The 27735-nt window shown below is 50.9% G+C and overlaps 12 protein-coding genes across 12 annotated transcripts; 9 read left to right on the top strand and 3 right to left on the bottom strand.

The window, feature by feature from the left end:
* Window positions 1-1417: 1417 nt before the first annotated feature.
* On the top strand, window positions 1418-5615 carry PC9H_007257 (uncharacterized protein; the record flags this gene model as incomplete). Its single annotated transcript, XM_036776790.1, has 4 exons — window positions 1418-3621; window positions 3676-3728; window positions 3782-3868; window positions 3922-5615. The coding sequence occupies 4 exons, from the start codon at window positions 1418-1420 to the stop codon at window positions 5613-5615; spliced, it is 4038 nt and encodes a 1345-aa protein (XP_036630410.1).
* Window positions 5616-6202: 587 nt separating this feature from the next.
* On the bottom strand, window positions 6203-7548 carry PC9H_007256 (uncharacterized protein; the record flags this gene model as incomplete). Its single annotated transcript, XM_036776789.1, has 8 exons — window positions 6203-6314; window positions 6368-6409; window positions 6463-6698; window positions 6750-6792; window positions 6844-6983; window positions 7040-7204; window positions 7266-7386; window positions 7442-7548. The coding sequence occupies 8 exons, from the start codon at window positions 7546-7548 to the stop codon at window positions 6203-6205; spliced, it is 966 nt and encodes a 321-aa protein (XP_036630409.1).
* A 310-nt stretch (window positions 7549-7858) lies between these two features.
* Window positions 7859-8752, top strand: SPC25 (kinetochore-associated Ndc80 complex subunit spc25; the record flags this gene model as incomplete). Its single annotated transcript, XM_036776788.1, has 4 exons — window positions 7859-8126; window positions 8179-8325; window positions 8380-8580; window positions 8628-8752. 4 exons carry the CDS (start codon window positions 7859-7861, stop codon window positions 8750-8752), a joined length of 741 nt encoding a protein of 246 aa, XP_036630408.1.
* Window positions 8753-10320: 1568 nt separating this feature from the next.
* CDC6 (AAA ATPase) lies at window positions 10321-12418 on the top strand (the record flags this gene model as incomplete). Its single annotated transcript, XM_036776787.1, has 3 exons — window positions 10321-10621; window positions 10679-11159; window positions 11212-12418. 3 exons carry the CDS (start codon window positions 10321-10323, stop codon window positions 12416-12418), a joined length of 1989 nt encoding a protein of 662 aa, XP_036630407.1.
* A 435-nt stretch (window positions 12419-12853) lies between these two features.
* PC9H_007253 (uncharacterized protein) lies at window positions 12854-14313 on the top strand (the record flags this gene model as incomplete). The annotated part of the gene is made up of 10 exons (XM_036776786.1): window positions 12854-13057; window positions 13114-13216; window positions 13280-13444; window positions 13506-13595; window positions 13648-13722; window positions 13846-13891; window positions 13951-13982; window positions 14043-14105; window positions 14158-14208; window positions 14261-14313. The coding sequence occupies 10 exons, from the start codon at window positions 12854-12856 to the stop codon at window positions 14311-14313; spliced, it is 882 nt and encodes a 293-aa protein (XP_036630406.1).
* Window positions 14314-15070: 757 nt separating this feature from the next.
* PC9H_007252 (uncharacterized protein) lies at window positions 15071-15941 on the top strand (the record flags this gene model as incomplete). The annotated part of the gene is made up of 2 exons (XM_036776785.1): window positions 15071-15326; window positions 15379-15941. The coding sequence occupies 2 exons, from the start codon at window positions 15071-15073 to the stop codon at window positions 15939-15941; spliced, it is 819 nt and encodes a 272-aa protein (XP_036630405.1).
* A 528-nt stretch (window positions 15942-16469) lies between these two features.
* On the bottom strand, window positions 16470-18038 carry RMT1 (type I protein arginine N-methyltransferase Rmt1; the record flags this gene model as incomplete). Its single annotated transcript, XM_036776784.1, has 10 exons — window positions 16470-16476; window positions 16559-16717; window positions 16784-16883; window positions 16935-17013; window positions 17074-17189; window positions 17265-17495; window positions 17560-17623; window positions 17675-17841; window positions 17896-17921; window positions 17971-18038. The coding sequence occupies 10 exons, from the start codon at window positions 18036-18038 to the stop codon at window positions 16470-16472; spliced, it is 1017 nt and encodes a 338-aa protein (XP_036630404.1).
* A 270-nt stretch (window positions 18039-18308) lies between these two features.
* On the top strand, window positions 18309-18989 carry PC9H_007250 (uncharacterized protein; the record flags this gene model as incomplete). The annotated part of the gene is made up of 4 exons (XM_036776783.1): window positions 18309-18335; window positions 18393-18489; window positions 18540-18821; window positions 18877-18989. The coding sequence occupies 4 exons, from the start codon at window positions 18309-18311 to the stop codon at window positions 18987-18989; spliced, it is 519 nt and encodes a 172-aa protein (XP_036630403.1).
* A 1407-nt stretch (window positions 18990-20396) lies between these two features.
* PC9H_007249 (uncharacterized protein) lies at window positions 20397-21333 on the top strand (the record flags this gene model as incomplete). The annotated part of the gene is made up of 5 exons (XM_036776782.1): window positions 20397-20699; window positions 20761-20795; window positions 20855-20951; window positions 21021-21158; window positions 21235-21333. The coding sequence occupies 5 exons, from the start codon at window positions 20397-20399 to the stop codon at window positions 21331-21333; spliced, it is 672 nt and encodes a 223-aa protein (XP_036630402.1).
* A 1958-nt stretch (window positions 21334-23291) lies between these two features.
* On the top strand, window positions 23292-25214 carry PC9H_007248 (uncharacterized protein; the record flags this gene model as incomplete). The annotated part of the gene is made up of 5 exons (XM_036776781.1): window positions 23292-23438; window positions 23494-23801; window positions 23859-23922; window positions 23977-24651; window positions 24708-25214. 5 exons carry the CDS (start codon window positions 23292-23294, stop codon window positions 25212-25214), a joined length of 1701 nt encoding a protein of 566 aa, XP_036630401.1.
* Window positions 25215-25355: 141 nt separating this feature from the next.
* Window positions 25356-26730, bottom strand: PC9H_007247 (uncharacterized protein; the record flags this gene model as incomplete). Its single annotated transcript, XM_036776780.1, has 3 exons — window positions 25356-26239; window positions 26293-26534; window positions 26600-26730. 3 exons carry the CDS (start codon window positions 26728-26730, stop codon window positions 25356-25358), a joined length of 1257 nt encoding a protein of 418 aa, XP_036630400.1.
* Window positions 26731-26896: 166 nt separating this feature from the next.
* Window positions 26897-27539, top strand: PC9H_007246 (uncharacterized protein; the record flags this gene model as incomplete). Its single annotated transcript, XM_036776779.1, has 4 exons — window positions 26897-26998; window positions 27046-27193; window positions 27244-27425; window positions 27480-27539. 4 exons carry the CDS (start codon window positions 26897-26899, stop codon window positions 27537-27539), a joined length of 492 nt encoding a protein of 163 aa, XP_036630399.1.
* Window positions 27540-27735: the final 196 nt, after the last annotated feature.

Raw genomic sequence — 27735 nt, 5'->3', positions numbered from 1 at the left:
AAGACGAACCGAGGCTGGTCGCGATCAGTATTCCTGGCAATCAGTATTCAACGTTCAATACACCGCGACCTCCATAAATGATACGGTGCTTGAACGGAAAGGCGCAATCTGGTATTAATTAACATTGGAATGACCGACAGCGCGATGCATCCGCATAAATCCAATTACCTTGCTGTTCACATATCTATGGTGTTGGACCGATGGAGGAATATTGTCTCCGTTAAGAATCTTTCCACCTCGATGGAGGCGCGATTAATCATTTCTTGTCGCCGTGATCTTATTCGGCTTCTTAGATTCGCTGGTGCGATACTTAGCGGAGCTTGAGCTATCATTATAGGGTTCCACAGCATGCAGTGCCATCATCGCCGTTGAGTTGTTGAGAGCAGTACACCAAAACGATACTGCTCTGGTTTCTAACCGCGGACGATCGCCCTTGGTGTTCGGGTTTATTCAATGGCATATTTGATGAAGAGTCTCTTCTGCGTTATCTCACTCAAAGCAATCGAACCTATGGGTTGGCACTTCGCCTCAAATATAACAAGAATGCAGCCGTGGTTGTCGGAAGGGTGGACAGCCTTTGTCTGAGTTAAGCCAATGTGTACTAGAAGATATTTGAAGACTGAACCTTCGGTCAACTTCTTTTTGCGTCTGTACTAATACTTGCAGAGACTGCAGTCGTTTCCTACAGGGGCGCCTCCTAATGGCAACCAGGGGTGACTGGGGAACTAACATGTAAACGCCCTGCACGCATCAATGTGCCAATTAATCTCCCGGGCCGAGTGAAAGAGATAATTTCGGTGGGGAGGATCACATAACACATCACGCCGGTATTGCGACCGCAGATTGTTTTATCGTGACCGGTGGTAATGCATCGATGATGGGGAGGGTTCAATATTGGCTTGGTTCATAATGGATGAGTTTGCGGCCAAAAGATGCCGGAGTTTTGCACTGAATCCTTATTTGTGTGTGCATCACCACTTTTGGTCCTCGACCACGACTTGCCACTGCATGCAGTTGCGTGCCCTCCTCCTCGAACCTCCAATTCAACCCAGATAAGCCTTCTGGCTCCTCGACGAGGACACGCTGCCATAGGCCGTGGGGGTGGCCGTTCATGATCACCGTTTACTGTGAGTCTATGCCAGTTCAGTTCCACTTCAGAGCCTTGGGCGTTGCATGACAACCTGCAAACCACCGGTTATCAGCCTGATAGCAATTTTCCGTGCCATATCATCTGACCAGAGGGACAAGCGGACTCGAGAAAGCTTGGGTCGTTGCGACCTCGTTGCTGCCTGGCTTTGAAGCGTCATCTTCCCCTTCTTTCTGTTCCTGTGCTGAAACTCTTACGGCAGAAACCACATCCACTATTCACGTTTAATCTACAAGCCTGCGGATAGCCTCTTCTTTTGAACTTTTTGGAATGCCGTCTTCAGCATCCCACAACCCTTGGGAAGGCAGCCAGCGTGGCAGGGCCAGCAGTCACGATCACAGTACTGGCAGGCCAGACGCAAGCACAACATCCCTATCCTCCACAAGTAGATCAACCTCGTTGTCTTCATCTGCGGCCTTTTCGATGCAGGCTGCCTCACCTTCAAGTTCAGATATCAAGTCTATGTCGGATCATTCCGCTGCTCTTGCACCAGCCATCCCCTCTACTTCATCCTCCTCCACCTACGTGTCGCCTCAACCCCGTTCATCTTCTCTGTCTCATTCTATGGGGCAAGTGGTCAGCAGCCTCTCCAATAGCTCTAAGTCTGGTCCCGCTTCCCCCACCGGCCCATCTAAGGCTTCCGCGATAGGAAATGCTGCCGTCGCAACTGGCCATCGACTCAAGCGAGCCTTTGCAAACCGCCGCAAGAAGACAACGGATGATGCTTTGCACACCGGTCACAGAGTAGAAGGGAAGACGAAGGCGGATGAGGTGGCAGCGAAATTGTCCCCATCTTCTGGGGTGCGATCGTTCGCAACCGAAACCACGCAGGTGACTGCTTTTCCTCCGTCGCCCCGAGGGCCAAAAGGGGCAGGGAAGCTGACTATGCAGCTGGCGTCGCAGATATTTGGGAAAAAGCAGGGGTTGACTTTGTCGCATTCTCCTTCGCCTCCAATCCCTCCGCCAAAGCCAGCAACTCCCCAGAAGGTCATGGCTGCACCCGCACCCGCGCAATTAAGCATTTCACCTCAATCCAGGCCTGAACAACGCAGCTCGATCATTCCAATAAGTCCGGGCATTTCGTCGGCGCTTCACTTCATCCGCACTGATGAACAGATGAGAGAACAAGAGAACAGAGGGGTACCGACCTCTCCTCCCGTCGCCGAGGTCGAGAAGGCCAGACCTGAAACGTCGGATAAGGAGGCATGGCGGAAGAGTGATTCGACCATGAGCCATCATACCATTCGACCAGGGTCAGGACCTGGTAATAATCGTGCTTCGAGACCTGTGTCAATGGCGGAATCGTTGCAATCCAATCACACGATTGTTCCTCCCAACAAGCGGCTAAGCGCACTTTTAACTGATGCAGATTTCTACATGCCTGAGGAGGACTCTTCAGACGGTGTTTCCTCTCAGTCTCCCCAGCCCCCAGCATCCTCATCTCGCGCCCAGAAGCGCCGTTCGATGTCCTTGAACATAGCTTCTTTCTCAAACTTCGCGACGAAAGCTCAGCCTTCGCCTCCGCCCCTTCCCCTGACAACATCGCCTACGCCAGCTAGTGCCGATCTAAAGCACCCCTCAAAATCCATTGCGGAGGGAGCTCCTATATTATCACCACCTGCTTCAAAAGAGGCACCTACTTTGACTAGAACTGCTGCTAGTGGTATTATGACTTCGTCTTTGGATTCGCAGACCGCAGGTACTCAAATTCGAGGGCAACTCTCTGCTTGGAACGCGGCGGCCAGCAGCAACGCTCTGGCGCCACGATCGGCTTCGCAAGGTGATCGTCCGATCTCCCCGCCGCAAACTCAGCAGCACCATCATCGGGACACGCGTACACACCAAATGCAAGCTCCTTCGCTGCGGCAGACGGCCATTAGTATGACGAGTGGGTTTGCACCGGCTGCTGGGTTGGCGAAAAGAGCGGTGGAACGGATGGGACGTGCACTAGGTGGGATGAGTTCCAGTTCCAGCCACTCTGGGTATTCATCCACCTCGTCGTTGTCTGGAACAGCACCTTCTTCATACTCGAGTTCTTCTCCAGAGAACCCGCTCGCAAGAGTGTCTTCCAACCATTCCGGCGTATCGTTAGGAAAGGGAAGGCCAAGACGTACCCCTAATGCTCCGTCCACCAGCTCGTGGAGTGTAACAAGCTCGACAACTTCATCGTCACTATCGGACAACGATATGATGCCCATCCCAACAGGCCCTTTGCTCGGCCCGTGTCTACGACCGCCAACCGGACGCGGAAGACTACTTTTCAAAAGGCCTCTCAAGGACGGCTTCAACGAGGCCCCCGTGGTTCCGAGGTCAGAAAGGCACGATGTCGCAGACGGGGAGGTTCAATCTTTCGACGGGTCTAGCGTTAGCTCAAGTGTTTTGGAGGACTTGGAGTCGAAGAGAGTCCCGGCATTGGTCGTACGTTGCGCTCAGCATCTGCTGATATGGGGCGTGCAGGAAGAAGGTCTCTTTCGGTATGTAATTACATTTCTGCTTTTAATACCGGTCAGCTAATACCCGTCTTGTAGGGTTAATGGCAGACCCTCTCATGTTAGCAAACTTCGCTCCGAATTTGACTCAGGTTCGTCTTAGTCCTCTCGTTTTTGAAACAAGCTGACCTTCTCAACATCATAGGGGCCGATTATGATATGACGAATTGCAATCCCGGAGACCTGGATCCCCATGCCGTCGCCTCTGTGTTTAAGGCATACCTTCGCGAATGTAAGCGAAGATCTACATAGGCGTCGTAGCATTGGTCTAACCTACAATACTAGTACCGGAACCGATTCTTACCCAAGCCTTAGTTCCGTACTTTGAGGCAGCGATGGCAAAGGAGAGCAGTACTCATCCTCCTCAAGAACATTTGCAGTCGCGCAATTCGGGTGGGAAAGGGCCTACCCTGCCGTCTGGCCCTCGCAGTGGTCTTCCTGCCGTTCGCAAACCGCCTTCGTTGTCTACCCTGGCGATGCCCAGCTTTGCTGGCATGCGACCACCGTCCGAATCTCTCCTCAATGCGCTTCGCTCTCTTATCGCGCAGCTACCATCTGAGAATCGCGATCTCCTCCGCATCGTCACCGATTTGATCAACGCTACTGCGAAGGAAAGCAAGGCTACGAAGATGCCACTCAGCAACTTACTTTTGGTATTCTGCCCGAGTCTCAACATGAGTCCTCCCCTTCTCCGCGTCCTGTGTGAGGCAACCTCTATCTGGGAGCCCCACGTCGAGCCAGAAGTGCTTGACATCCGAAGGGAGAGCGTCATCATTGACATCAAGTCACCGGCTGCTGGCGAAGATTTCAAAGAAAAGGAGGACCAGAACGAACAGCCAGATGCCTCAACAGAGCGATTGCCTCAGTCCGTCGATACCGTGTATATGGATGCTTCGGACCACATTTCCATCGCGAACTCTAGTGTTACCTATTCTTCAGACGCCAGCTCTCGGGACGATGTTTCGTATGTCTCGACGTCGGAAGGTGTCATACCTCGCCAACTCGCGCCTTCACCTCCATTGTCCTCTTCCGTCGAGTCACTTTCGACCCCTTCAACATCAACGGATGATCGTTCTTTCGATGACGAGCATGACCTGTACTTGAAGCGTCCTTCTCGTGGGTCCCCAGTCATTGCTGACAGCAACTCTTCGTCTCCCTTATCTACCTCTCCGGGGCGGCCTACTATCAGCAGCCCTATACTCACAGCCAAACCCCCAACAATCAGTAGCCCTCTCAACCTCAACAGTCCCATACAATTTCCCCTTACAGCTAGCATCCCACCGACGCCCGTTTCGGCTGTTCGCAAACGATCCTTCCCATCACTATCTCTCCCAAGCTTTAGTCCATTCAACGGACCTTCTCCGTCACCTTCTGCCTCATCACCGGCAGTGCAAACGACGAAGGCCAGCAGGCTCAGGAAGCCTTCTCTTCGCCTCCTTCTATCTCATCGGGCATCAGGCTCCCCTTTGGCTTCGCCAACAGGACAAGGGGTATACTTGCGAGCCCCACGGGCTGCGTCCGATTCTTCCGTCTCTACCCCAATATCCGCCGTGACTGCGCCGCAATCAAGCACAATAAATCTTCCGCCCCTTCTCAGCACGCAAATCGAGTCTTCGAAGCTTGACCTTGATAAGGAACCCATCCAGGTCCGGCCTGAACCTACGCCGCAGCCAGCTGGTTCCATCAAGTCACCACGACCGCTGCCTGCCATCCCAGGTTCTGTAATAAAGAAAGAAATCCCGACGCCCATCGCTGACCGCTACCGTTCAGACTCCACTGCGTCTATTCCCGTCTCATTGTTGGGTTCTTCGGGAGTTATCCCTCGACCTACGTTGAGGTCATCAGCATCGAAGGCATCAGTGTCATCAAGGGCCTCGAATCATCTAGGGCTGCTTGACGACGACGGGGATCGAGAAGACTGGACCAAGAGTGTGCTTATGGCAGCCGAAGCGAATGGCAAATGGACTTCGCTTCATTAGCCTTTCTTTCTATTAAAATGCCGTTTACTTCATTCTATCTTTAGCATTGGATCAAGATACCACCATTCATATAGCGCCTTCACATTTTTTATCTCAGCATCTTGGGGTCACCTTTGGATTTATTTACCGCTTACGACTCGCATTTTTCTGTCTATTTTTATGCGTCTTTTCACATCGATTCCATAATTCTACTGCATGCATTCATTTTACTCGCCTTATATTCGCTGCTCTGCATCTCATCAACGACATCGCACATCGGAATTTCATGCTTGCTACATAAAACATCCTCCCCAGTGTCCCCAGTGTACGTGTCTCAGTTAATAGAACCTTGGTCAGGCTTTGCCAGGCCCTGGTGGATTGCCATCTACCCATCGCCCAACGTTCGTGCTTCGTAAGGACTCGTACCATGTCAGGCCATACTTACCGCCGAGAATAATGTTTCCTACGAAATTATACATTACTACAATGCGGAAGGATGCTCTATACGGTCCGCGTACAACCAATAATTACTTGTTGCTATTAACAATATAAGTCCTAGCTCTATCAACCCTAACTGTGCCCATCTAACAAGAAAACAAACGAATGATCTACTTCCACTGCCTGCGCTGTTTTCTGCCGAAGTGCAAAACCAACCCCGCGAAAACCAGGAAAATGAAACCGCTGACTACAGCGACAATTATTATGAGCGTAACGCCAGCTCTGTAACGGACGGGTTAGGTCTTGCGATGCAGAAATGCAGAAAATCAACTCACTTTGGACCTGACGCAAGGGAGGATGTATATGTTGCGAATGATCTAAGGAACGCTAACACTTAACAAGGGATTGAGATCAACTGCCGGCGACTTACGTTCCAACCATGGCATGAGTTACAAACATCTCCTGCTCAGGGAACTCGGGCTTGTTTATCATACGCAAGGTGTGGTTTCCAGGCCCCAGGTCATTCGCGTGAAACAGTAAGCTGTCTGTTGTGTAGATTTTGGATGTTGCGTTGAACGTTGCGTTGGTGGAGGGCTGGCCGTCGACTTGCACGCTGTAGAGACCAGAACTTGGCCCGACGATGCCATAGAGAGCTATTGCGTTGCCCTGTTACCAATGCGTCAGCTAGATGAAGATCATAAATATGAGGGTACGTACGGTAAACGCAAGCGTCATGGATGCTTCTTGAACGGAAGTAAGTCTACAAGAGAGGTGAGGGCAGAATGTAGGAGTAATCATGAGGAACTCTTACCGGGCGGTCTGTACAGAATTCTTTTCTTCGAAACTAAGTGGCTTCCAAGCCGACTCTGGAGAGAAGGCGAACGAAGACGCCGTATTTTCCACCTTCACCGATAGCGAGGAAGAATCTGTTGTCTCCGTTTCAAAGATAATCTGATGGTTGGCGAGGGTCAATAAACTGGTCCATCTACGAGCCAGATGGAGCTCACGAAGTCGACGTCAAGAAAGGGTGCATTGTCGCTCGTTGGGTCATTACGGATGGTGATCGTATGCTTCTCATGCTTCAAGTTCGTCGCGCTGAACAGAACTGTCTGGAACAATTCTGGATTACTGGCGAAGCCATCTGCCTCCGACACCAAGTCATCTAGCGTGACCTGCCAACGTATCAAATCAATACTGCATCGTAAAGCGGCACCACAGCCCAGGTGAACTCACATTGTAACGTCCGTGATTACTCCGTTTTGCACCAAAAATCCAGATGCCCGTACCATGAAAAGACATAGATGCAGACGCGCCGGGAAGCGATGTAAAGTTCACCGTTCCATTGCGTGAATATCTAATGGAAAGCAATCAGTAAATTCCTTGATGAGATTACAAGATCCAAGACGCACCGAACAGCGAATGGATCCCCCGTCCCATCGCCTTCACCCCAGCCAGCCACGGGCTGGTAATCTATCAAAGGACTGTTATTATTCAAAGTAATATTCGTCCTGGACATAGCCTGCACTGCAGGAATCGCGAACGCGACGAAGAATGAAAGAAGGGTATATGGGAGGACAGGACATCCAAACCGCGACAGAACGTCCAGGACCTGTCTTAAGTGACATTTCTACGAATCACAGTATATACCACATTGCGCTGTAGTCATAGTAGCAACTCAACGCTGCGACGTCGGAGGAGGGTCAAGACGGGAGTTAGGGGCGCGGGAATCAGAGGGAATCAGTTGCTCGTCACGTGAGCGTTTCACGTCCTCTCAACCAACACAAACCATTGCCAACGCGCGCGTTCTGGACGCGATTACAGACAGGATGACCTACGTCGTTCGGACACCGCAAATTGACCTCGCTGCTATCTTGGCTCAGCAGAACCCCCATATTGACCTCAACTTGCAACCATACGAAACGTCGACGCGGAATTTCCTCCACGCCGTTTCAAGCTACAAGAATCGCGCAATCGCGATCATCTCTGAGCGGAGGAACCATCAACTGGCCGAGAAGAAGAGATTAGCAGAGAAAATACAGTCCGTCCAAGCTGAGACGAATCAGTGTAGGGTCAAGGAGATTAGCCTGCTGGCTGGTGAGTCCCATGGAGTTTATAGAACGTTCCTGCTGACCACACACTTCATTAGATCTTGAGAGGGAACAGGCGGAGCGGAAGGAAGCTGAACTCTCGGTTGCTGCTCTGAAGCGTAGCCTCGCCTCCCTCAAGGAGAAATGTTCTACGTATGACGCAGAAATACAAGAATATCGCGCTCTGATAGACAACTTACGAAGAGGCAAGCCACTGTATTTGTCCTCCTGTTTCCCGTGGCTCACATAACCTGCTGTAGAGAAAGCAAAGGACCGCTCTATTTTGACCAAACATGCAACATCCACTATCCCTGAAGTCGCCGTTTGCGAGGAGCAACTGGGCTGCACAATAGAAGGCATAGAGCGGGATCAACTGCTGATACGCTTCACCAAGATCGATACGGCAGACCCTGAGCGCGAGTTCAGCTTCGTCTTGGACGTATCGGGACGAGCATACACAGGTAAGATTATTCTCCTACTAAGTATCACTTGACTAACTATCATATAGTGAAAACTTCATCACCCGTGGTCCCGACGTTACCTATCTTGCTGGAGGAACTCAAGACGACTAGGGATATATTTTGTTTTATACGACAGATGAGAACGGCATTTAGGGATATGGCCAAGAATTAGTCGACTACTTGATATCATTTCGCTTGTATATCACGCTCAGTGTTTTGCCTAAGTCTGTGTGAGTCATAAAATAATGACTTAGCCGGACCTAGGCCGGAATATTTACCGTAAAATGACTTGAAAATGATTTTGTGGGTCCCTTTCGGGTATCGAAGAAAACAGGTCAAGTCAAGTCTGTTAGTGTCTAAGTCAGTCATGGAAAGTCAGGCCATCATGTTCAACGCAACAGTCGCTCACGGTCAGTGATGGTCAGGTTAAGTCAAGTACAAAACCGTTCTCAGGCAATAAAATAAATTCATACTAATAGTAAACATGATGCAATATATATATGTAATCTGGAGGCGGGCGTAGTAGGTGGGGTGGGGTAGAAAGCCATCCATGGAGGCCGGCAGGGGTAGTTGGTTGGTAAGAAGGGGTGGGATCGTTTGGATACGAGGATATAGCTGAGTCATACATACAACTGGTTGGCTGGAGGCATCACATTGACGTTGAAATATAAGGTACTCACAAACCCCCTCCGTGTCCATGGCATGATGATTGCGTGTATTGAGTGGTCTGGAAGCTTGAACTTGAGTATGAGAGTCGGAATAGTTAGCGAAGCGCGTAGGGGAATGGGAATCCTGCCAGTAGTCTGTTTGCCAGGCGCGTGGATCCAGAGAGTTGGAGCAGTTGTTATCCACACAGGGCGCGTTACGGCGAGAAGAGATGTCAGGAGCTTCAATTCGGGGCCGCATTGAATGCCCCAAGTGTTGCGAACAGTTGTCAAAGAAATAAGTGGACATTGGGGATGTTGGTGAGGAGTTGAAACGTCGAAACGTTGAAGTCCAACAATTGAACTGGCCATCGAAATCAAAAAAGATTATGTAATTGAAGACAGGGGTCACCAGCGCCTGTCACCAGTATTCATGCTCTTCCAAGTCTCTCGTCTCGTATCTAAATACCCCTGCATTATCCGACATTCAGCACCCTCAAGATACCCCCTTTGTCACTTCCTGAGCAACTGCTCTTAGGCTAGAGCCTTGATGTTCTCTCGATTAATGCATCTTCGCCCCTGGGATTAGTTCTCCTTACATAAGCAATGTCTGAATCCTATTACTTTACGCTCCCATTCCCAGTCAAACTAAGTCACTGTAAGTTTGCTTTTCACTGACTTAGATTTCGTCGTGACCTTCCGCACAAGATCAAAAGAGGAAGGTGCCGGAATTTTTACATCAAAAGTACGGAAACTGACGAATTCCATCAAAAAATGGACTTACGTGGACTTTATACTGACTTAGGCAAAATACTGAGTATCACGCTGTACCATCACTGTAATAATATCTTTTTAATAAAATGCGCGATAAATTATTGCTGAGTGGGCACGAGGCGGTGGCGGTGGGCACGCGTTGACCAGCGGTCACGTGCTTTACGTACGCGCCTCGCGTCGCGTTGATTTACTCGGAGTTTGAAAGTATGCCCTGATTTAGGCGACCAACGGTTTCGCTGGTCTTGTCTCTCTCATCCGCTCCCTCACCATCAACCTCGACGCCCCCCCTTCCTCCTCAATTTCTACCACCCGATCTTCATAAATGCCTACTACTCGGGTCACAAGGAGCTCTGTTCTCGGAAAGCGTCGCGCTGAAACCAACCAGACGCCTTCAGCAGCGTCCTCGAAGACTCTTGATCAGCAGCTTGCGACACCAGAATCGCCGTCGAACCCCAAGCGTCCTCGTACATCTTTGACACTGAATGAGGGCGACGCGAACAAGGAGAATGTTCCGCCGTTCAATTGTGAAGCTGTCAACGAGCCGTCGTTGTCCGCGCGAGCTACTCGTGCGCTGAGGCGAACGTCCACTACCTTCACAGTTCCTGCTACACCTCCCAGCCAAAGTAAGTGTCTACAATGGGACTCTTGAATCTTGTACTGAACTCACTTGGCTCGTTAAGCTGTACGACGAAATGCTTCAACGTCGTCACTAGTACCTGCTACACCTGCCGCTCACGTCTCCCGCATTGCTCTTGCTACGCCGCCTCCTACTCCTCCTACCACATTGCTTCCAACCTATGCCCGTGCCCGTGCTTTACTCCGTGCTACCTGTAATAACTCTTCTATTCAAATTGCTGGCAGGGATGCGGAGCGCGCCATCATTCGTACTTTCATCACCGATCATTCCACTTCCAGTTTGTATATCTCAGGAGCGCCCGGAACAGGGAAGACTGCCTTGGTCAACAGTATTCTCCAAGAACTTGACGAACAAGTGAAGATCATCAACATCAACTGCATGGCTCTGAAGAACGTCGATGAACTATGGGGGCAACTGGCTGAAGAACTAGATACCAACGGAAAGCGTAAAGCTTCTGCACGTTCGAAGAAAGCTAAGGGCCGTGGAGCCATCGAAGCCCTCCTCGCCGCACGCAAGACGAGATGGTCAGTTTATCCACCACAATATTTTACGTCCTATTACTCACCTTGACGATAGTATCCTTGTTCTTGACGAATTAGACCACGTCGCTTCTGGTGCGACGGCCCTTACTACCGTCTTCTCTCTACCCTCCTCCGCCAACTTCCGTCTCATCGGCATTGCCAATACACATACACTCACGTCGTCTGTATCCACCCTCTCCGACGGTGCAGATGTCCAGACACTCCACTTCAGCCCATATACTCCAACCCAACTCCTTGAAATTCTCTCTTCTCGACTCCAAACTCTATGCGACGACTCACCAGAAGGCCAGGCTGAGCGCAAAAAGTTTCTACCTCAACCAACTCTCACGCTTCTGACCAAGAAGGTCGCGGCAATGACAGGTGACGTTCGTTCGCTCTTGGAGGTTCTTCGCGGAGCAATCGACTTAGCTGTTGCTGCTGCCGTGAAGACACCTCAGGGCGGCGAAGAGAACCCATTGAACGCGAGCGCGCCTTCCGTTACCCCATCCCATATCCTTGAAGCTCTCAAATCCCATGCACCGGTCGCCAAGTCTTCGTCTGCAGCGTCGTCAACATCTGGAAGCACCAGCGAAGTCGTCAGCAAAGTGAATAGCATGGGTATTCAAGCACGACTCGTCCTCCTCTCGATCATCCTTGCCTCCAAGCGTGTAGAGGCTAACCTCCCACTTGCTGAAGTAACTGCTTCATCTACCTTCTCAACACCCACAAAGTCACCTACAAAACGAAGCCACTCCCTCCCAACTCCCTCATCCTCTAACTCTGGACTCGAGACCTCATCACTCTACACATTCTACAGCCAGTGCCTGATGCGCAGTGATGCTGGGTTGTTCAGTCCCGTTTCGCGGGGCGAGTTCACAGACCTTCTCGGACTGTTGGAGGGTGTTGGACTCATCTCTTCTACCGGGTCCCTCTCCTGCCTCTCGGTGGCCAGCACCCCATCCAAGACCGGTCGTCGCAACTTCGGACGCACTGCAAGCTTCGGTGGCATGGGCAAATCCCAAAACTCCGGCGGCACTGTTCAACTAGTTGAGGGTGTACGATTGGATGAAGTTCTCCGCGGACTTGGTGTCAATAACACAAATAACGAAAGTACGAATGACGATGTCGACCCTCGCGAAGAAGAGGTGCGCATCATATGGACGCGCGAAACGACGAGGATTGCGAAGGACGTCAAGGTAGTTGAACGTCTCCGTTTGTCCATGGCTGGCATCGATCCCTTTGGGGATGCGATGGAAGATTAGAATGATACTTGCAACGTTGATGTTTATGCTTCCCTCTCGATCGTCGATTTGTTGGTTTATATTACTTCGCAATGTATATCAAAATAGTCAATATGTCGTTTTGTACAATTTATAATGTTTTGTGCTACATGCGAAACTGAGAGGGTCCCTCCGCCACGTAACAGGGGGAGTACGCTTGTTAGTTGACGTCTTCCATGTTCGCACATCCGGTAGGTCAACAGTTGGGCTAGTAAATTAAGCCTTATAATCCAAAGCTCAGTCCATACTTTTACGAGTTCGGCCTAACTAACGTGGATCTACTTAGATTTCGGCGGCCAGACCTCTAATGAGCGTTCTGCCTGTCTTCACCCATCTCCCATTTATACCCGGCATGGAATTCCTGCTGTCCTCGGGTCGTTCTCGTGCGTCTCAAATCATCTTGGTCTAATACCCAAGATGCGGAACCTTCTGGTGTCATGGTGTCTGCTTCTCTGCACCGCGCTTCTGGCCTACGCCGCCCCGGTGAACATCGACGCGATCGACAAAACCACGTACGACAACCTGGTGAAGTACGCCAAGTTCGCTGCGGCCGCGTACGAGACGAACAGCAAGTGCAAGAAGCCGCTGGGCCTCGGTGTCGATAATGGTCCAGCGTTGAGGGTAACTCTCACTTCCAGCTGTGATATTCATCATCGTGGATTGACTCTGGGCCGTAGTTTGACCTCAATGGCACCCAAGGATACCTTGTCATCGACGACAAGGCGAAGGAGGTTATCCTCTCTTTTGAAGGGACTTTCTCCCCTAAGGATATCTTAACTGGTTCGTTATATGTTATGAACCGTCACGGTCCCAGGATCGCTCATGTAAACATTTACCTTGTAGATATTCAATTTTGGCGCACTGCCCTCAAAACCGCGTCCTATAGCGACCCTAAGGCCTCCGTTCATGCTGGCTTCCAGAAGGCCTGGCTTGTCATCGAGAAAACCATCATGGACACCGCGGCGAGATTCGTGAAGGAGAAGAAAGGCTACAAATGGACAATCGTTGGTCAGTAGCCCCAGCTCGAGTCCGTTGCATTGTTCGAGTACTGACGATATTGTGTCAATAGGCCATTCTCTCGGTGGCGCTATTGCCGAGTATGCGTCTCTCGCCATCAAAGCGAAATACCCCGATCTCAAACTCACGGAGTATACATACGGTATGGATCTTCCTGTTTACTATCGTTAGCGCGTCTGAGGTACTTCGTGCAGGTGCGCCCAGAGCTGGTAACGATGTATGGGTGAAGGATTTAGAGAAAGTCGTCGGTGCAAACAACATCTACAGAGGTAAGATAATGCGCCTTGTGGAATTTCATCCTTACTGATGCTACAACGCCTCTAGGTGTTCACGTCAAAGGTGTGCACCGAGACCGTGCTTGTGGTGCTTGCATACTCACAGCTCTCTTCCAGATATTGTTCCAACCATGCTGGGACATTGGCTAGGATACAAACACCCGTAAGTTCCAAAATAACCCTTGGTCTGGTATCGACATTCTAACCATATGCAACGATCAGCGGCACCGAATACTGGCAATTCAAAGAACCATGTGAGGATTTGCATTGCCGTTGATTACATTCATATACTAACTATCCCATTTCCCCTATAGCAAGTCCCGAGAACGTCAAGAAATGCCAAGGTGGAGAAGATCCTTCTTGCAGCTCACAATACCGTAAGTTTATTGCCCTTCTGCGGGCATGCCAGCGCTCACAAATACCCTATAGACATTGCCGGGCTCACCATCAGCTTCGACCATATGGCCCAGTTCGGTGTTTGTGAGTACCCTTATCACATTGTATCCTCGAAAGCTGTCTCATTGCGGTTTAGCATTCTGGACGAACCCTCTCAAGCCAGAGAAGTCGCTCTGCCCGGTGGGTTGAACATAGAGCTATCGATATCTATTATACCATTACATGCACCTTACAACCTTACTGAGATGTATGTATGTACAACCAACGAAAACATCACTAATAGCAAAAATAATCATTGTCGTCGCGGCGATGAGCAGCAGCCCCAGTTAAAGGTAGCGATGACAGCCCTTGGTCCTGACATCCAGGCTACTCGAAGCTGAGCACCCTTTATACGGGACGAGTAGTGACCGAAGCATGCCGAATTAGACGAAGATCTTGCTGGAATAAAACTGCAAATCGGTTTCCCTAGTTATGCCCCTGCCACTAGGATACAGGAGACTTGTATAACTTGAGCGAACAGAAGCAGGCCCTGACTGGAATAGAACTGTGCGTAGCTGTGAGAAGCGAAGAGCGAAGCGTACGTTCGGAGCCTCACATACTAGTCTTGCTTGCAATGGTACTGCCGGATCCAGTTGACATGATAAGTGACGGTGGTCGCGTTGCCTTTGAAAGAAATGAAACAGTGACACAAGCAAGATCCGACAGGCTGAGGCCACGCATCCGCGCTCCCCAACTGATGTACGCTTCATGACGCCCGTACAATATTGTCACATAGAGCTCGTAAGTCGTAGCGCCGGCTGCCAACACCGACGCGAATCGCATGCTTCTAGTGTTGGTAGTGATGGCGAGCATCATAACATCAACACAAAATTGGATCATCCTTGAAATATAAAAGGTCAATCAGCGAGGGCAGTTGTATTCAAACTTCAACGTGAAACCGCAGATCATGAAGTACACCATCCTCGCACTCGCTGTCCTCGCCGTATCACTCCCAGTGTCTGCCGTGAACGGTCCTTGCACCGCGAACGGCACGCCTGGAGTCTGCATCTCAACCTCCTCGTGCAGCAGTGGTGGCGGCCAGTCGTTCTCCGGGCTATGTCCCAATGATCCTGCGGATGTGAGGTGCTGCGTCAAGACATCCTGCGGAGCCGGGGGAAATTGCCGTTTCACCTCTTCGTGCACCACTGGAAACACAGCAGGAGGTTTGCCCGCCGTCCCCGGATCCATTGATTAATCACTGACGACGTCGCGTAGGCCTTTGTCCTGGGCCAGCAACCTTCCAGTGCTGCCTCCCCGCAAGTGGAGGTGGAGGTGGAGGTGGAGGAAGTGGAGGCTGCCCACCCGTCAGTGCGGCTACCATAAACATGATCAAATCGTTCGAGAAGTTCGTCCCGAGTCCCGCCCCGGACCCAGTGGGAAAACTCACCGTTGGCTACGGTCACAAATGCATTCAGCCAGGCTGCAGCGAAGCGGGCCCCTTCCCACTCACCGAAGCCGGTGCAGTCGCCCTCATGCATCGCGACCTCCGCATCGCCACAACCTGCCTGAGCCCAGCGATCAGCAGCACCGTGAGGTTGAACGACAACCAGTTTGGCGCGCTGGCAGATTGGGCGTTCAATGTGGGGTGCGGAGCGATGAGGCGTTCGACTTTGGTCAGCAGGCTGAATAGTGGGGAGAATCCGAACACCGTGGCGGCTCAGGAATTGCCGAAATGGAATGTGGCAGAGGGGCATGTGTCGAACGGCCTCATCAGGAGGAGGGCAGCGGAGGTTGTCTTGTTCCAGACCGCGTCAAGCGTTATTGCCCACCCGTGCTAGAAAATTGCCTGTGGTAGGAGACAATAGTAAGCCAAGTGACTAGTGTCCATAGTTGTCACCCTTGCCGTAAGATATAACAACTGACTAGATCTTGAATCTCGTTCATTCTGCTCATAATTACCGAAGGGCTGTGAAATCAAATCGCAGATCGCCATATCCGTAGTTGAGGGTGAAAAACTTGAGAGCTTATGCTCGCTCGCTCGGCCATACATACTGGCGACAGAAAAGGACTGTTCATGGATTAGATATACATCGCAAACACGATGGTACAACATGTCTAGTAGATCTAGAGACACAAAATCAACAACTTTTAGATCTTCTACACATCAATACCTGTAGACATAAATATGCAAATAGATGGATTGGTATCGATCATTTGAGGTTGAGTATCCCGTAAGAGGCATAGAAAATATCACCAGGAGCGTTCGTAGTTTTTGCGTTTTGGGTTGATTGACCGTTACCGTTATCGACAGTATTTTATTATGCATGTATGCAATGCATAGAATACGATTAGTTGATGTAATATAATCAAGACCTGACAATTGGTCAGCGACGTCCCAAGCCTGCCTGCCAACCGAACGGAAGGGACAAAGATATGCAAGAGTGATAGGACGCACATTTTATAGGCGATCGTCTCGGAGGTCGTGGGCGTCGAGTAGTCGATGGTGATGTCGAGATCGCGGTTGTTGCGCGCGTTCGGCGCGCATTTGAGCGTGCCTTTTATGGTATCGCCTTCGTTCAGGGTGAGGGTGGTCGGCGTGTAGAATACGGTTTGTCTGGTTAGAAATTGGGATGAGATTGAGATTGGTATTGCGATAAGGAGGGAGCAAAGGGAGACGTACTTCCAATGTGTGTATTGAGCGTGGGGGCCAGTGGAGAAGCTGACTTTTTTGTGGGTGCAGTCGAAGAGGATGTCGAACCATGCTAAGAAGGCATGTGCATCTACGAATGCGATGAGACTCGAGCATGAACGGGGGGATGGTTCGTACTTACAATCATTACGTGTAGCGGTCAAAGAAAATGGCACATCGAATGTCAGGTCCTCTTTTTTGGCGGTGCGAAGGTCTATATGCTAATGAAGCAACGGTCGAAAAATCAGAAGGAACCGTGGAATGTAGAGACAAGGACGCACCTTAACCATGCAAGGGTTTGTCACGACTGCCTTCAGCTCGACCGTGTCCACCAGAGGTTCCCTCAGCGCAATATCCTTGATGCACGAATAATCGAACCCGTAGACGTTGTCCCAGACTAAGAGTTCAACGCATCAGGTCTCGCCTGCCGACAGCCAGACAAGCCCGGGGGCTGGTAACATTGTGGACGCACAATTGATCTTCTCTTCCTTGTAATCCTGGTCCTCGATCGCGGCGATGTAGAGGCTGGCGTTATCGGGGAAGATAAGTCCGTCTTTTTTGAGGTATTTGTCGCGCGCGAGGAGGACGGTGTCGAGCATGGACTCGTAGAGGAGGAAGTAGCCCATCCACTCTGAGATGATGATGTCGAATTCTTGAATGGGGAGTTCGATGTCTTCGAGCTTGCCCTTGACGAGGGTTATTGCTGATCGCATCACATAGCGGGGTAAGGAGACAAGCCGATAGAGCGGTACACGAGAGACGCTCACTGCTAGCGAATCCATTGGCCGCAATGATGTTCTGCGCTTGATCGATGATGTTGGACATGTCAACCTTCATGGAGATAGTTGTCAGGATGCCCCAGCTGGAGACGGTAGCACTCACACCGACAACGTGCTTTGCGCCAGCCTTTGCAGCAAACATGCTCAATATGCCGGTTCCGCATCCAACGTCCAGCACTGTTTTTCCCTTGAAAAGGTGGGGATTGTTGATGATCGCAGTTCTATACGATCCAGTTCTGACAGAGTCTTTAAGCATCTCCTCGTGGATGCCTGCGCATTGTATTAAGGATCAGAAAGATCCGCTATCCAAGCCGAATAACGAACCAAAATGCGCGTAGGAATCTGCATAACTTTTCAAGATTTCAGAGAATTGTCACGTTCAAGCGAACAAGTACGAACTAGTCGCGAGAGGTCATATCATGCGGCGCGCTGCTTGCGTGATTCGTAGATGGTCCTGCGTCGGTCATTGTGGAATATCTAAACCGTTGAAGTCTATGGATGGATGGTGATGGTACGAGCGAGAGGTAACACCACTGAACGTTTGGAAAAAAGCAGAACCCTAATCGAGACACTGAGCTGCTTACGTACACAAGGCCGAGATTATCAGATTGTGTTCGATTACCACGCGAGCGCACCGCAGTAGCGTCGGACGCAGCCCTACGGCTGTTGTCCGCAGCTAACCAAAGTCAGCGACAGCTACCACAGTGACCGACCCGTTTCCTATAAAATCGGTCAAAATGATCATTATTCCCCAAAACGATATGGTACGTTCCTCCTCCCCGGTCGTTCAAGATCGCTGCTGACCTCAGAGACTGATTCAGGCATCTAACAACTTGAACGCTCCGACTGCCAACCCTCCTCTTGCCACATTTCTTGATTCCCCTCCTCCATACGACCCCCAAGATGGGAGAACGACTGGTGAGCCCCTTGTTGCTTTTGCCTGAGGGGATGCTCATTGAGAATCACAGTCGACAACAACAAGAAAGCAGATCAGTTAGGCTCGCCCCACTCGCACTCGCAGCCGCAGCCGCAACCGCAACCGCAACTGCAACCTCAGCCATCGCAGCCGATGTTGGCTGACCTGAGCATTCCTGTATCGTATGGTGCGGTGATGCTACCGGGGCCGCCCCCCGTTCACCAGTATCGTGGACCCAATGGGGAGATTCTTTACGGGCTCCTACCGCCTACTCACCCGGAAATGATATGTTTGCAGCAGGGACATGACGAGAAAACGCATTATGGAATACTTGGTGCGTCCATCTCATTGGGTTGGTTGCCCAACTTAAAATTGGATCCCTTTCATAGGCCTTCTCGCTGCCGTCTTCTGGTTTCCTTTGGGGATTGGGCTCTGTATGCTCGACAGCAAGGTGAAGTGCAAGCGGTGCCACAAAGTCATCGACGAAGGCATTTGTGGCTAGTTGCTTCCCATATGACCATTTTATTTCTTGCGGACTGCCATCTCGTCTTCCTTACTACATGTAAATTAGCTTTACCGTCACACATCCTTCTGTACTTCCATCACAATACGACAATGGAGTTCTATTATCTCAAGAATCGGCGCACCACATTACATTCATTCTGTATAAGCTGCGGTTCGAGTCCTCATCAGCCTACCCCTGACCAAGCGCCGATTGACTTCAACTCAGCACCGGCATCTCAGTGCTAGTACTCGATCGGTGACATTGCTTCAAGGGCTGGCGGCGACTTTTTCTACCCTGGCGAACGTTTTTCATTATTACGGTGTTCCTCGGGCGATTGATTGCGCTCGCTGTGGTCCGCGACCTGCAGAGTTTATCGCTTCTCTTCAACTGCATTGCTTTAAAGCTTCCCGAATCCTTCAAACGCTCATAATCCGCTGTCGTGGTCCTGTCTGTCGTTTAGCCTCTCCATCGAGCCGCGTCTACGGGTCTGGTCTGGAACTTATTGCATCTCGAGGTGCCTTGCTGGCCTGAAAAAGCCGTGAATAATCCTTTACGGGCGAGGCTTCTGGCGCGTCAGGTATTAAAGCAGTGAATCGGAACCCCGCGCACAGGTCCCCAAAGGACTCCTTTCGTGTCGCACGGCAAGGCGGGTACTTGGACGCGACAGAGCAGCAAGAGCAGCAGCACCAGGTCCTCTTTTCTCTCCCCAACTGGGCAAGCGTTCAAATTCAAATGCACTTCCCGCGGTTCCAGGCTATTCTCTCCATCATATGCACGATGTTCCAAGGACCACAGCTGGTGCCAGGGACTCTCTCCGAAGTTCGGCCGAGTACGTCGACGACGCGGTGTGTTTCCCCGTCGGTCAGAAAGGAATGGCGTTCCCTCACGAAGTTGGAACGGACCGACTGGATCACGGCCGTCAAGTGTCTGCATAGTTTGCCTCATGATGATAGCTACGTACCTCCTCGAAGGACGCACCAATACACGCCACCGTTAAACACGTCGAGTTCGTACTATGATGGTATAAAGCTTTGATTTTCCATGCCGCTTGATTGTTGGCTAAACACAATGTATAGACCTGGTATATTTTCATGTAAATAACGACAATTATGCAAGTCCCATTTCTCCGTATCGCTCTGAACGCGACGCTGACGATTCATCTAACCCGCCTAGGTTCATCTTACGGCCCTATTCTTTCCATGGCACCGCTGGCTCTTGCACAACGTCGAACTCGCCCTCAAAAACAAATGCAGCTACGACGGCCCAACACCGTACTGGAACTGGGTTCAAGGTAAAAATTTCCGCTTGTGGCGTTACGCTCGCGATCATCGAGCCGTCTGAGTGTCTCATAATGCTGATCATACAAACACATACTTAGACTCCCTGGACTTCCACGGGTCGACCATGTTTCGTGATCCCGACCCGCAATCGGGTCTGGGAGGCTGGGGCGTTTCCGCCGCGGACGACTACACCGTTACTGACGGCGCATTTGGCGGGGACGCGTCGTTCGTCATGGCGTACCCCGTACCGCATAGCATCCGCCGCCATTTCGACTTGTACCCATACCTGAAGTCTCTACAGCCCGATCTCATCCCGAATCCGAGCATGCCAGGGAATGTGAGCATCACGCCGAGTTTAATTCGCGGTATGATCCATGGACATGTGGGTGATTTCAAGGGGTTTCAGGCTGCGTTTGAGGGATTTCAGGTAAAGAAGCTTTCAAACCCGTCGACATATATAAAGTTAAACTATGACGAACGGATCGCAGGGCCCCCATTCGGCCGTGCATTTGATGGTCGGCGGGTAAGTCGGGTTCTTAGTGCACGGATTGATATATTTGGCACTGAATTGGCATTCAACAGCGATCTTGCTGGAACATGTCCTCCCAACGCACCAGAGGAATGTAAAGACGGCTCAAAGTGGGCTCCCAACGATCCTCTGTTCTGGATGCACCACGCTGTAAGCCTTCCCGTCCTCCTTCTTGTTTGATCAACAACATCAACAACATATATTAATGTCGTTTGATAGATGATCGACAAAGTCTGGTCTGAATGGCAGAGCAAGCACGAGGCAAACTCCATGTCCTTCGAAGGCGGCTCCGTACAGCGTTTCGAGAACATTACGATACATGAACGATACCCTAATGGAGGCCCGCCATTTCTCCACGTTAGTCTCTTACAGGAAACGGTACCAGAGTCTCGCTGACTTCCAACCTTGACCCTTTGATCCTTCGGTGTTCCAGCTAGATTCTGCGCTGAGTGGCCACGGGCTTTTCCCCGATGGGCAGATCGCCGATGTTATGAATACGACCGGCGGATATCTTTGCTACGTATACGAGTAATACTAATAGGATGCAAGGGCAATAGGGTAATAGGCGTGGGGTAGAGCGTTGGTTTATAGTCGTTTATAATTAGATTTAAGGGAAGATACACCGTTTGGATTACCGACAATACACTGGTCATTGCATAACAGAGCCCGAAGATTGCACAACTGCATAACTCGAACTTCTAGCGCGCAAGCGGTGAATATGCAAACGTAGCCTTCGAGAGCAAGTGGCACCAATCCGAAGCGTCCCGTCAAAGTTAACCTTGGAATGGGAAAATCCTCAAACATGGCGCTCTATTAGTCCCGAGAATTACGCATCCTCGAGTTGACATTTGAAAGCTTGATCGACGTTCCATATCATGAACGCGTAGACGGCAGTCCTATGACGACAGACGACAGACGACAGCTGGGAGAGCCGTTCCAAGCGAGCCTGCCGGGATTCCAACGACGCTGGATGTGAAATTCGGGGCGCGGAAGCGACAGACTAGACATCGCTAGAAACCTTGTAGGCTGTAGCCGAACATGCGTTCGGCGCCCCTCAAACGCTTCGCTTCGTTGGATCCAGAAGGTGATATTCGAATTCGAGGTCTGCTGACGCTTCCCTTATGCGGTACCAGTATGTGGGACCAGTTGATGGATACCTACGGAACTCTTGGGAAACGGGGAGAATCAAGGTAAGTAACTTCCGGGCAAATGAATGACCAGACGGGATACATACCAGACATTCATCGAACATCAGACATCTATAGAGCCCGTGGTAACCATCCTCGCGCACCGTATGCACGAGTCGACCCACCCGAACTCCTCGTTGAACTAATCCAAGTACCAGTTAGGAGGATCAACGATTGGAGCCGCTCGCCTAACCTCCGTTCTAGAGGGAGCCACGATCATTGGGGAAGCCGTCCAGGGTCGGAAATGCACCGAGCTGACTTCCATCCTGGTTCTATGTTGTCACCACAAAAACTCGCGAGATGTTGGCGGACATCGCTACATAGATGATTGATTGATTTACCGGAAGATTGCGCTGATGGTAGGGTGCTTCCATAATTACTAATTCCATCTTTGGAGGAGCTTGTGTAGTGCTTCCGATAGCATGAGTTGGATGAGGCGAACAGAACAGCAGGAAGTCGGCGACCTTAGGCAAGAGTTCACAGGATTTTACACGTTACAGCAAATGACAAATGAGGAGGGGCGTGCAGGAATATTGACAACGGCGCATAGTAGGAGCCGCCGGCCTGATGCCAAAATACTTTCTCCTACGAAAAGTACCGGCACTGCCCTCGAGAACCTAACACAACAATCGGTCGTTTTGGTATGTCTGAAATTTGCGCGTGCCGCAGAATGAGGGCTGTGTGATGGCTTGATGACTCTGGAGCCAGGGCGTCGGCTGCAGACTACAGCATGGACTGCAAAGTTATTAATGACCATGTAAGCTCGCGGCGAGCTCCTATCAAGGTTCAACCTGAGGCACAGATTGGTCCTCTGCCGTTACCAACAGATAACCTTGTCGGTTCGTTAACGAGTCCGGCTGACTGTTCGCCGGCGAGTACGGGGATCAGGCCAGGTGAGAAGAGGTCTCATCGCGTCGGTTCAGCAGATCGTGCCTTCATCCACGCAATATTAGACCATCGCAGCTTCTGTGAAAGCAACATGGCCATTGGAGATAAACGCAGTCGCAGATACTGATCCCGTTTCCTTGCTAGCTAGTAAACCACAGAGCACTAATGGGTGATCACTGATGGGTAATGTCCGTTTCCCAGTGCAGCTAGTAGGTTTGATCTGGTAGAACCTGGAGGCGGGGGTGCTGCACTGGCTGCCTCGGCTATTGAGCGGGGGAGGTGGAGGAGTCGGAGGAAGTGCCCGAGCCGATGAAACTTCGGAGAAGCGATCACGGGGCACGTGATGACAAAGTGTCATTGATGGCGACTATGTTTAAAGCCTGAATTTTGAAGACTGACAATCATCTACACGACCATGAACTTCCCGACCACCATGCAGTCCTGGTTCAAGCTGCCCGACTGTCGCTCGCCGCACAATCTCGCATCGCTGCCCAGGGATTTGCTGCTCGAGATCGCTGGCGCTCTTGATTCTCGCACAGATCTCTTGAGCTTAAGCCTGACGGTATGTGCGATGTGCGCTCTGCCATTGAGCCCGCCTTTTGACCATTCGTTTCCAGTCGAAGAATGCGTACAGCAACCTCACGTCTATGCTGTACTCGACGCTGGTGCTCAACTCTGTCGAGCAATGTGTTACGACCCTCGGCATGCTTGAACGACGGCCGGACATCGCGAGGCATATCCTGAAACTAGTAATAAAGCCAGAGGCCAAGAGTGGCACGCAACGGCCCCGATTCCATGAAGGCTTGGCCTCTGCTGCTGTGCGTTCAATCGCGATGTCGACACACCTCGACGCACTCCGCACGTTTGTGTGGGACGGCGAGGAGATGCCTGGGAACGATGACATGTGGTTCGCGCTTCGCATGTTGTAAGTCGCCCACTTGTGTCCCTATGCCCCGTAACCCACAACCCGCTCCGATCGTAGTTGTCCTAGGTTGCGCTCCATTCACACCACAATTGGATCTATCTTACCCAGTGTTAACAGCCATGTGAGTGTGTCGGTTAGCCCTGTTCTTTTATCTCGCTTATTCACAGCACTGTAGCTCTTCGACTTCGTGGATTTGGCGGGCTTCTCCCTAACTCTGAAACCCGGATTCTATGATAATCACGTCGATATGTTCCTAGACGAGGACCAACCAGCATCTAGGAAATTCTGGGACATGCTCATTAACCGATGTCCGAACTTAGAAGAACTATCAATAGACGGCATATCCACCCTTCCCACGGACGCTCACAGCCTGGTGAAAGGACGTTGGCCCAAGCTACGCAAACTTAATCTGGGCGACGTGACTGTCGACTGGCGGCCAATGTCTGCTTCCGAAAAACGACCATTTATATCCTTCCTCGAGGAACATAACTCTCTTCGCAGCCTTAGCCTATCTCGACATAATATTCAACCCAGCTACTTCGCTACCAACCCCATTGCCTTCACGCATCTCACCGATTTCTCCGGTACTCTCGAACAGCTGCAGGCACTCCCCCATCTACATGCTTCTCTCAAATCTGTAACTTTTCGGGATCCGATGCAGACCCGGGAGTTGACACCACTGGCGGTTGTGAGTGTGTTGCAGAGCATGACGGCCCTGACGAATCTGCGAATCTCCTTCGTGCTCCATTCAATGTATGATAGCGGCAGTCTGCTTCGTTCCCTCATCCAGTCGTGCCCCCACCTTCGACACCTAGATCTTACATGCGCCCACAAGCCTTCCTTTCACCTAGTGAGCCGCCCGCCTGTTTTCTGAGCCCAGTCATTTATTGATTTCCGATGATATAGGACTCGTTTGCAAAAACTATTCGTAGCTTCCCAAAGCTTCGATCGCTGCATCTAACTATCGTCAAGTACCCGGGCGACGAAGACATTTCCGCCGGTGCGGCCCGGATTGCTTCCACCAATCCGCGATTGGAGAAGTTTACGTTGACCTTTGTACCGCCGACACATCCCCTTCCACTACCATTTTCGTTTCCATTGTTCCGAATGCTTCCCCCGGCGGAGGCAAGGGGAAGCTACAAGCTCACATGCGACCATCATGGCCTCCCACTCAGCCTCGCCGCCCATGAACACCGCAGTCGTGTTTGGCCATGGGGTCTAGGGGTGTCTTTGAGCACGAAGAATTATGTGCGCTACCTTCGACCACCCGGCTACCCTGAAAGAGCGAGATCAGTTCTTGATTTGGTCTTCGAGCGCTCATCGGCAGGCGAAGAGATGAGGATGTTTTTGTTTTGCGGGATGTTGTTGGGATTATCAATTTGGGGTTTCTTGGTGAGCGCACGGGTTGGATAACTTATGGTATATTTTATTAGTGTAAAATTCTTTGGATTTGTTGTGGATCCACTGTGTTAGTATAATCGATCTGATATTGAATACGATAATTGTTTTGTATAGGTACACGTTATTCGAGGAACATAAGACATTTGTACTTGGCTACGTTTGAGAGGCGACATCACCAATTCTGGCTTCATACTCATCAACCATGATTAGCAGACAAAAGCACCCATACTCGTAGTCAAGGCAGGCTTGGTTACCCCAACCTATGTGCGGTACCTCGGCGTTCACGTATTTCGGATTATTTAACCACCAAATTACCTCAGGTGCAATTCCGCTTTCGTCTTTGCTGAATTTGTGTTGGTAGGTCCCATCGATGACTTGTTTTGCATCTGACAGTCCCGAAAGGTAGGGATAGATCTCCTCTTCATTCACGCCTGAGAGGCTCGGGACGTGTCTAAGGACGATGTCGGGTTGTTCTTCGGAGAATTCAAATATCACATATGTTTCTGCCGTGAGTTTGAGGTCCTTGCACATCTGGGCGATTAAGGCGTCTTCTCCTTTGAGGTTGTCAGCTACAACGTCGAGTCGGTTCCTACGGCGTCTGCGACCTTCAGTGGGCCTTGCCTCTACTGGATAGTCGTATTGCAGTCCCCAACCAAGAAAGGCCCCGTCCTTCAAGAACATAGGATCCTTCAATGCCTTCTCTAACTCTATCTTCAATGGATGTGAATTAATGTCGTAGTTGGGCGCGCGCCAGATTTGTGATTCCTTGAAGAAGAGGTTATACGTTAGAGTGATACGATGGCCGGATTCGACCGGCAACACTTCGTGCTCGATGTCACCGTAGAAGGCAACGTATGAGATGGTTGGTGTGCCATCTTGAGATGTCAAAGCGGAGGAGTCGTACTTCCACTCGTTGCCGTTTTGACGGAGAACGAGTTCGCCCCCTTTGTGAGGGACAGGTAGGACGAGGACAAGGGACCCAAACATGTTTTCTCCCCTCGGGGTATCCTTGTGGGCCTTGAAGAACGAACCAGAACCTATACGATGCTTAGTACTGTTAAAAGAAGTTAAATCTGATGAGCCACCGTACCGTAGACATTCAGCTTGTAGAGTTCTGCTTTGAATGGCCGTTCCTGAGCCAACAGTCTGGAGGAGATCTCCTCGACTAACTCAAGACGCGCTAGATCGATGTTCATCGCGAAGCTATCAATGTCTAACTTGCCAGCCTTTCTGTATGTTTCGTCGTATACATCTTCCTTGTTGAGCCCAAACGTAGCTGGCTCGCAGCATTTGGCCAGCAACTCGACTTCTGCGTTATCAGGATTGGCAAAGCTGAGGCGGCTACATTTAAAGTTAACCGTTCGTCTCTTTGATAGGGTTTTGCCACTGGAACCCACCCTGTAGTGTCTCCGTGATGGAAGAAGAGGGTGGCCGCCTCGGGAGGGAGAGGGACAGTTCCAGAGATGCAGGGCGGCTTATATAGCACTGCACCTTTGAGAGCCTTGTACTGTTTGCTGGTCATAGACATGGTTTAGCAGATTGGCGCCTAGAGAGGGGCTACCTTGCTTTATATAGTGCGGAGGTGACTGGAATTGGCAAGAGGCGGGAGGCGCGAGAATCTTCCGACTCATTCGTCCCACGCATATATTCCCATCTTCTCGTGCGCCCGCCCAACGTTAGAACAAAACCTAAACATGCTTCGAACTGGTGCTCGTTCCATCTTGTCAGCGATTGTGCGTTCCCCGCGCAATGCGAGGTCGCTCACCTCAGGGCCTCTCAAGCTCAAAGACACAAAGGTCCGTGGTCCAGGCACGAGAAAGAACTTGTGTTCATAATATGACAGTACACTGCTGTTGGCGTCGCAAGTGGCGCTGGGCGCAACGGTCAGACCGAATCCAATGGCCTCAAACTCCAGCTCGCGACGCCCAAAGAGTTGGGTGGCACCGGCCAGGGCGAGAATCCTGAACAACTCTTCGCAATGGGGTACTCTGGTAAGATGACACGCGTGCCTATGGGCTCTCTTTGGCTCACACTATACCAGCTTGCTTCTTAGGCGCACTGCAGGCAGTGGCCGCTCGCGCAGGTCAAAAGGATAAGATTACGAACGCAGTAGTCAATGCGAAAGTCCACCTCGGCGAACCGGAGGGACTTGGCGGATTCGGCATCGGTGTTGAGTTGGAGGTCTCGGGAGCCCCGAAGGATTTGGTCGACGCTGCGCACGAAGTGAGTGAATACACATTAGCCGTCAAGTTACTTTACTCACCAACGTGTCTGTAGTTCTGCCCGTACAGTCGATCGCTGAAATACGGCGTCGATGTTACAGCCAAAGTTGTCTGAATATGTGCTAGTAAAATATGTAAGTTATGACTGCAGAAATTGCGATTACCTTTTGGTGTAGTGCTCGGCCTCGCTTTGCTCTTTCTTGAATCGAATTCGGCCATTTCTATCCAGTTGTGGATCGTGGTGAGACATATAGACCATTGTCCTCCGGTGGCCATATCATTATTCACTGGGTTTGAAATCCTTCCTGCCT

The sequence above is a fragment of the Pleurotus ostreatus genome (genome assembly GCF_014466165.1).
Source record: "Pleurotus ostreatus strain PC9 chromosome Unknown scaffold_5, whole genome shotgun sequence".
Classification (NCBI taxonomy): domain Eukaryota; kingdom Fungi; phylum Basidiomycota; class Agaricomycetes; order Agaricales; family Pleurotaceae; genus Pleurotus; species Pleurotus ostreatus.
This window is presented reverse-complemented; position numbering and strand designations above follow the sequence as displayed.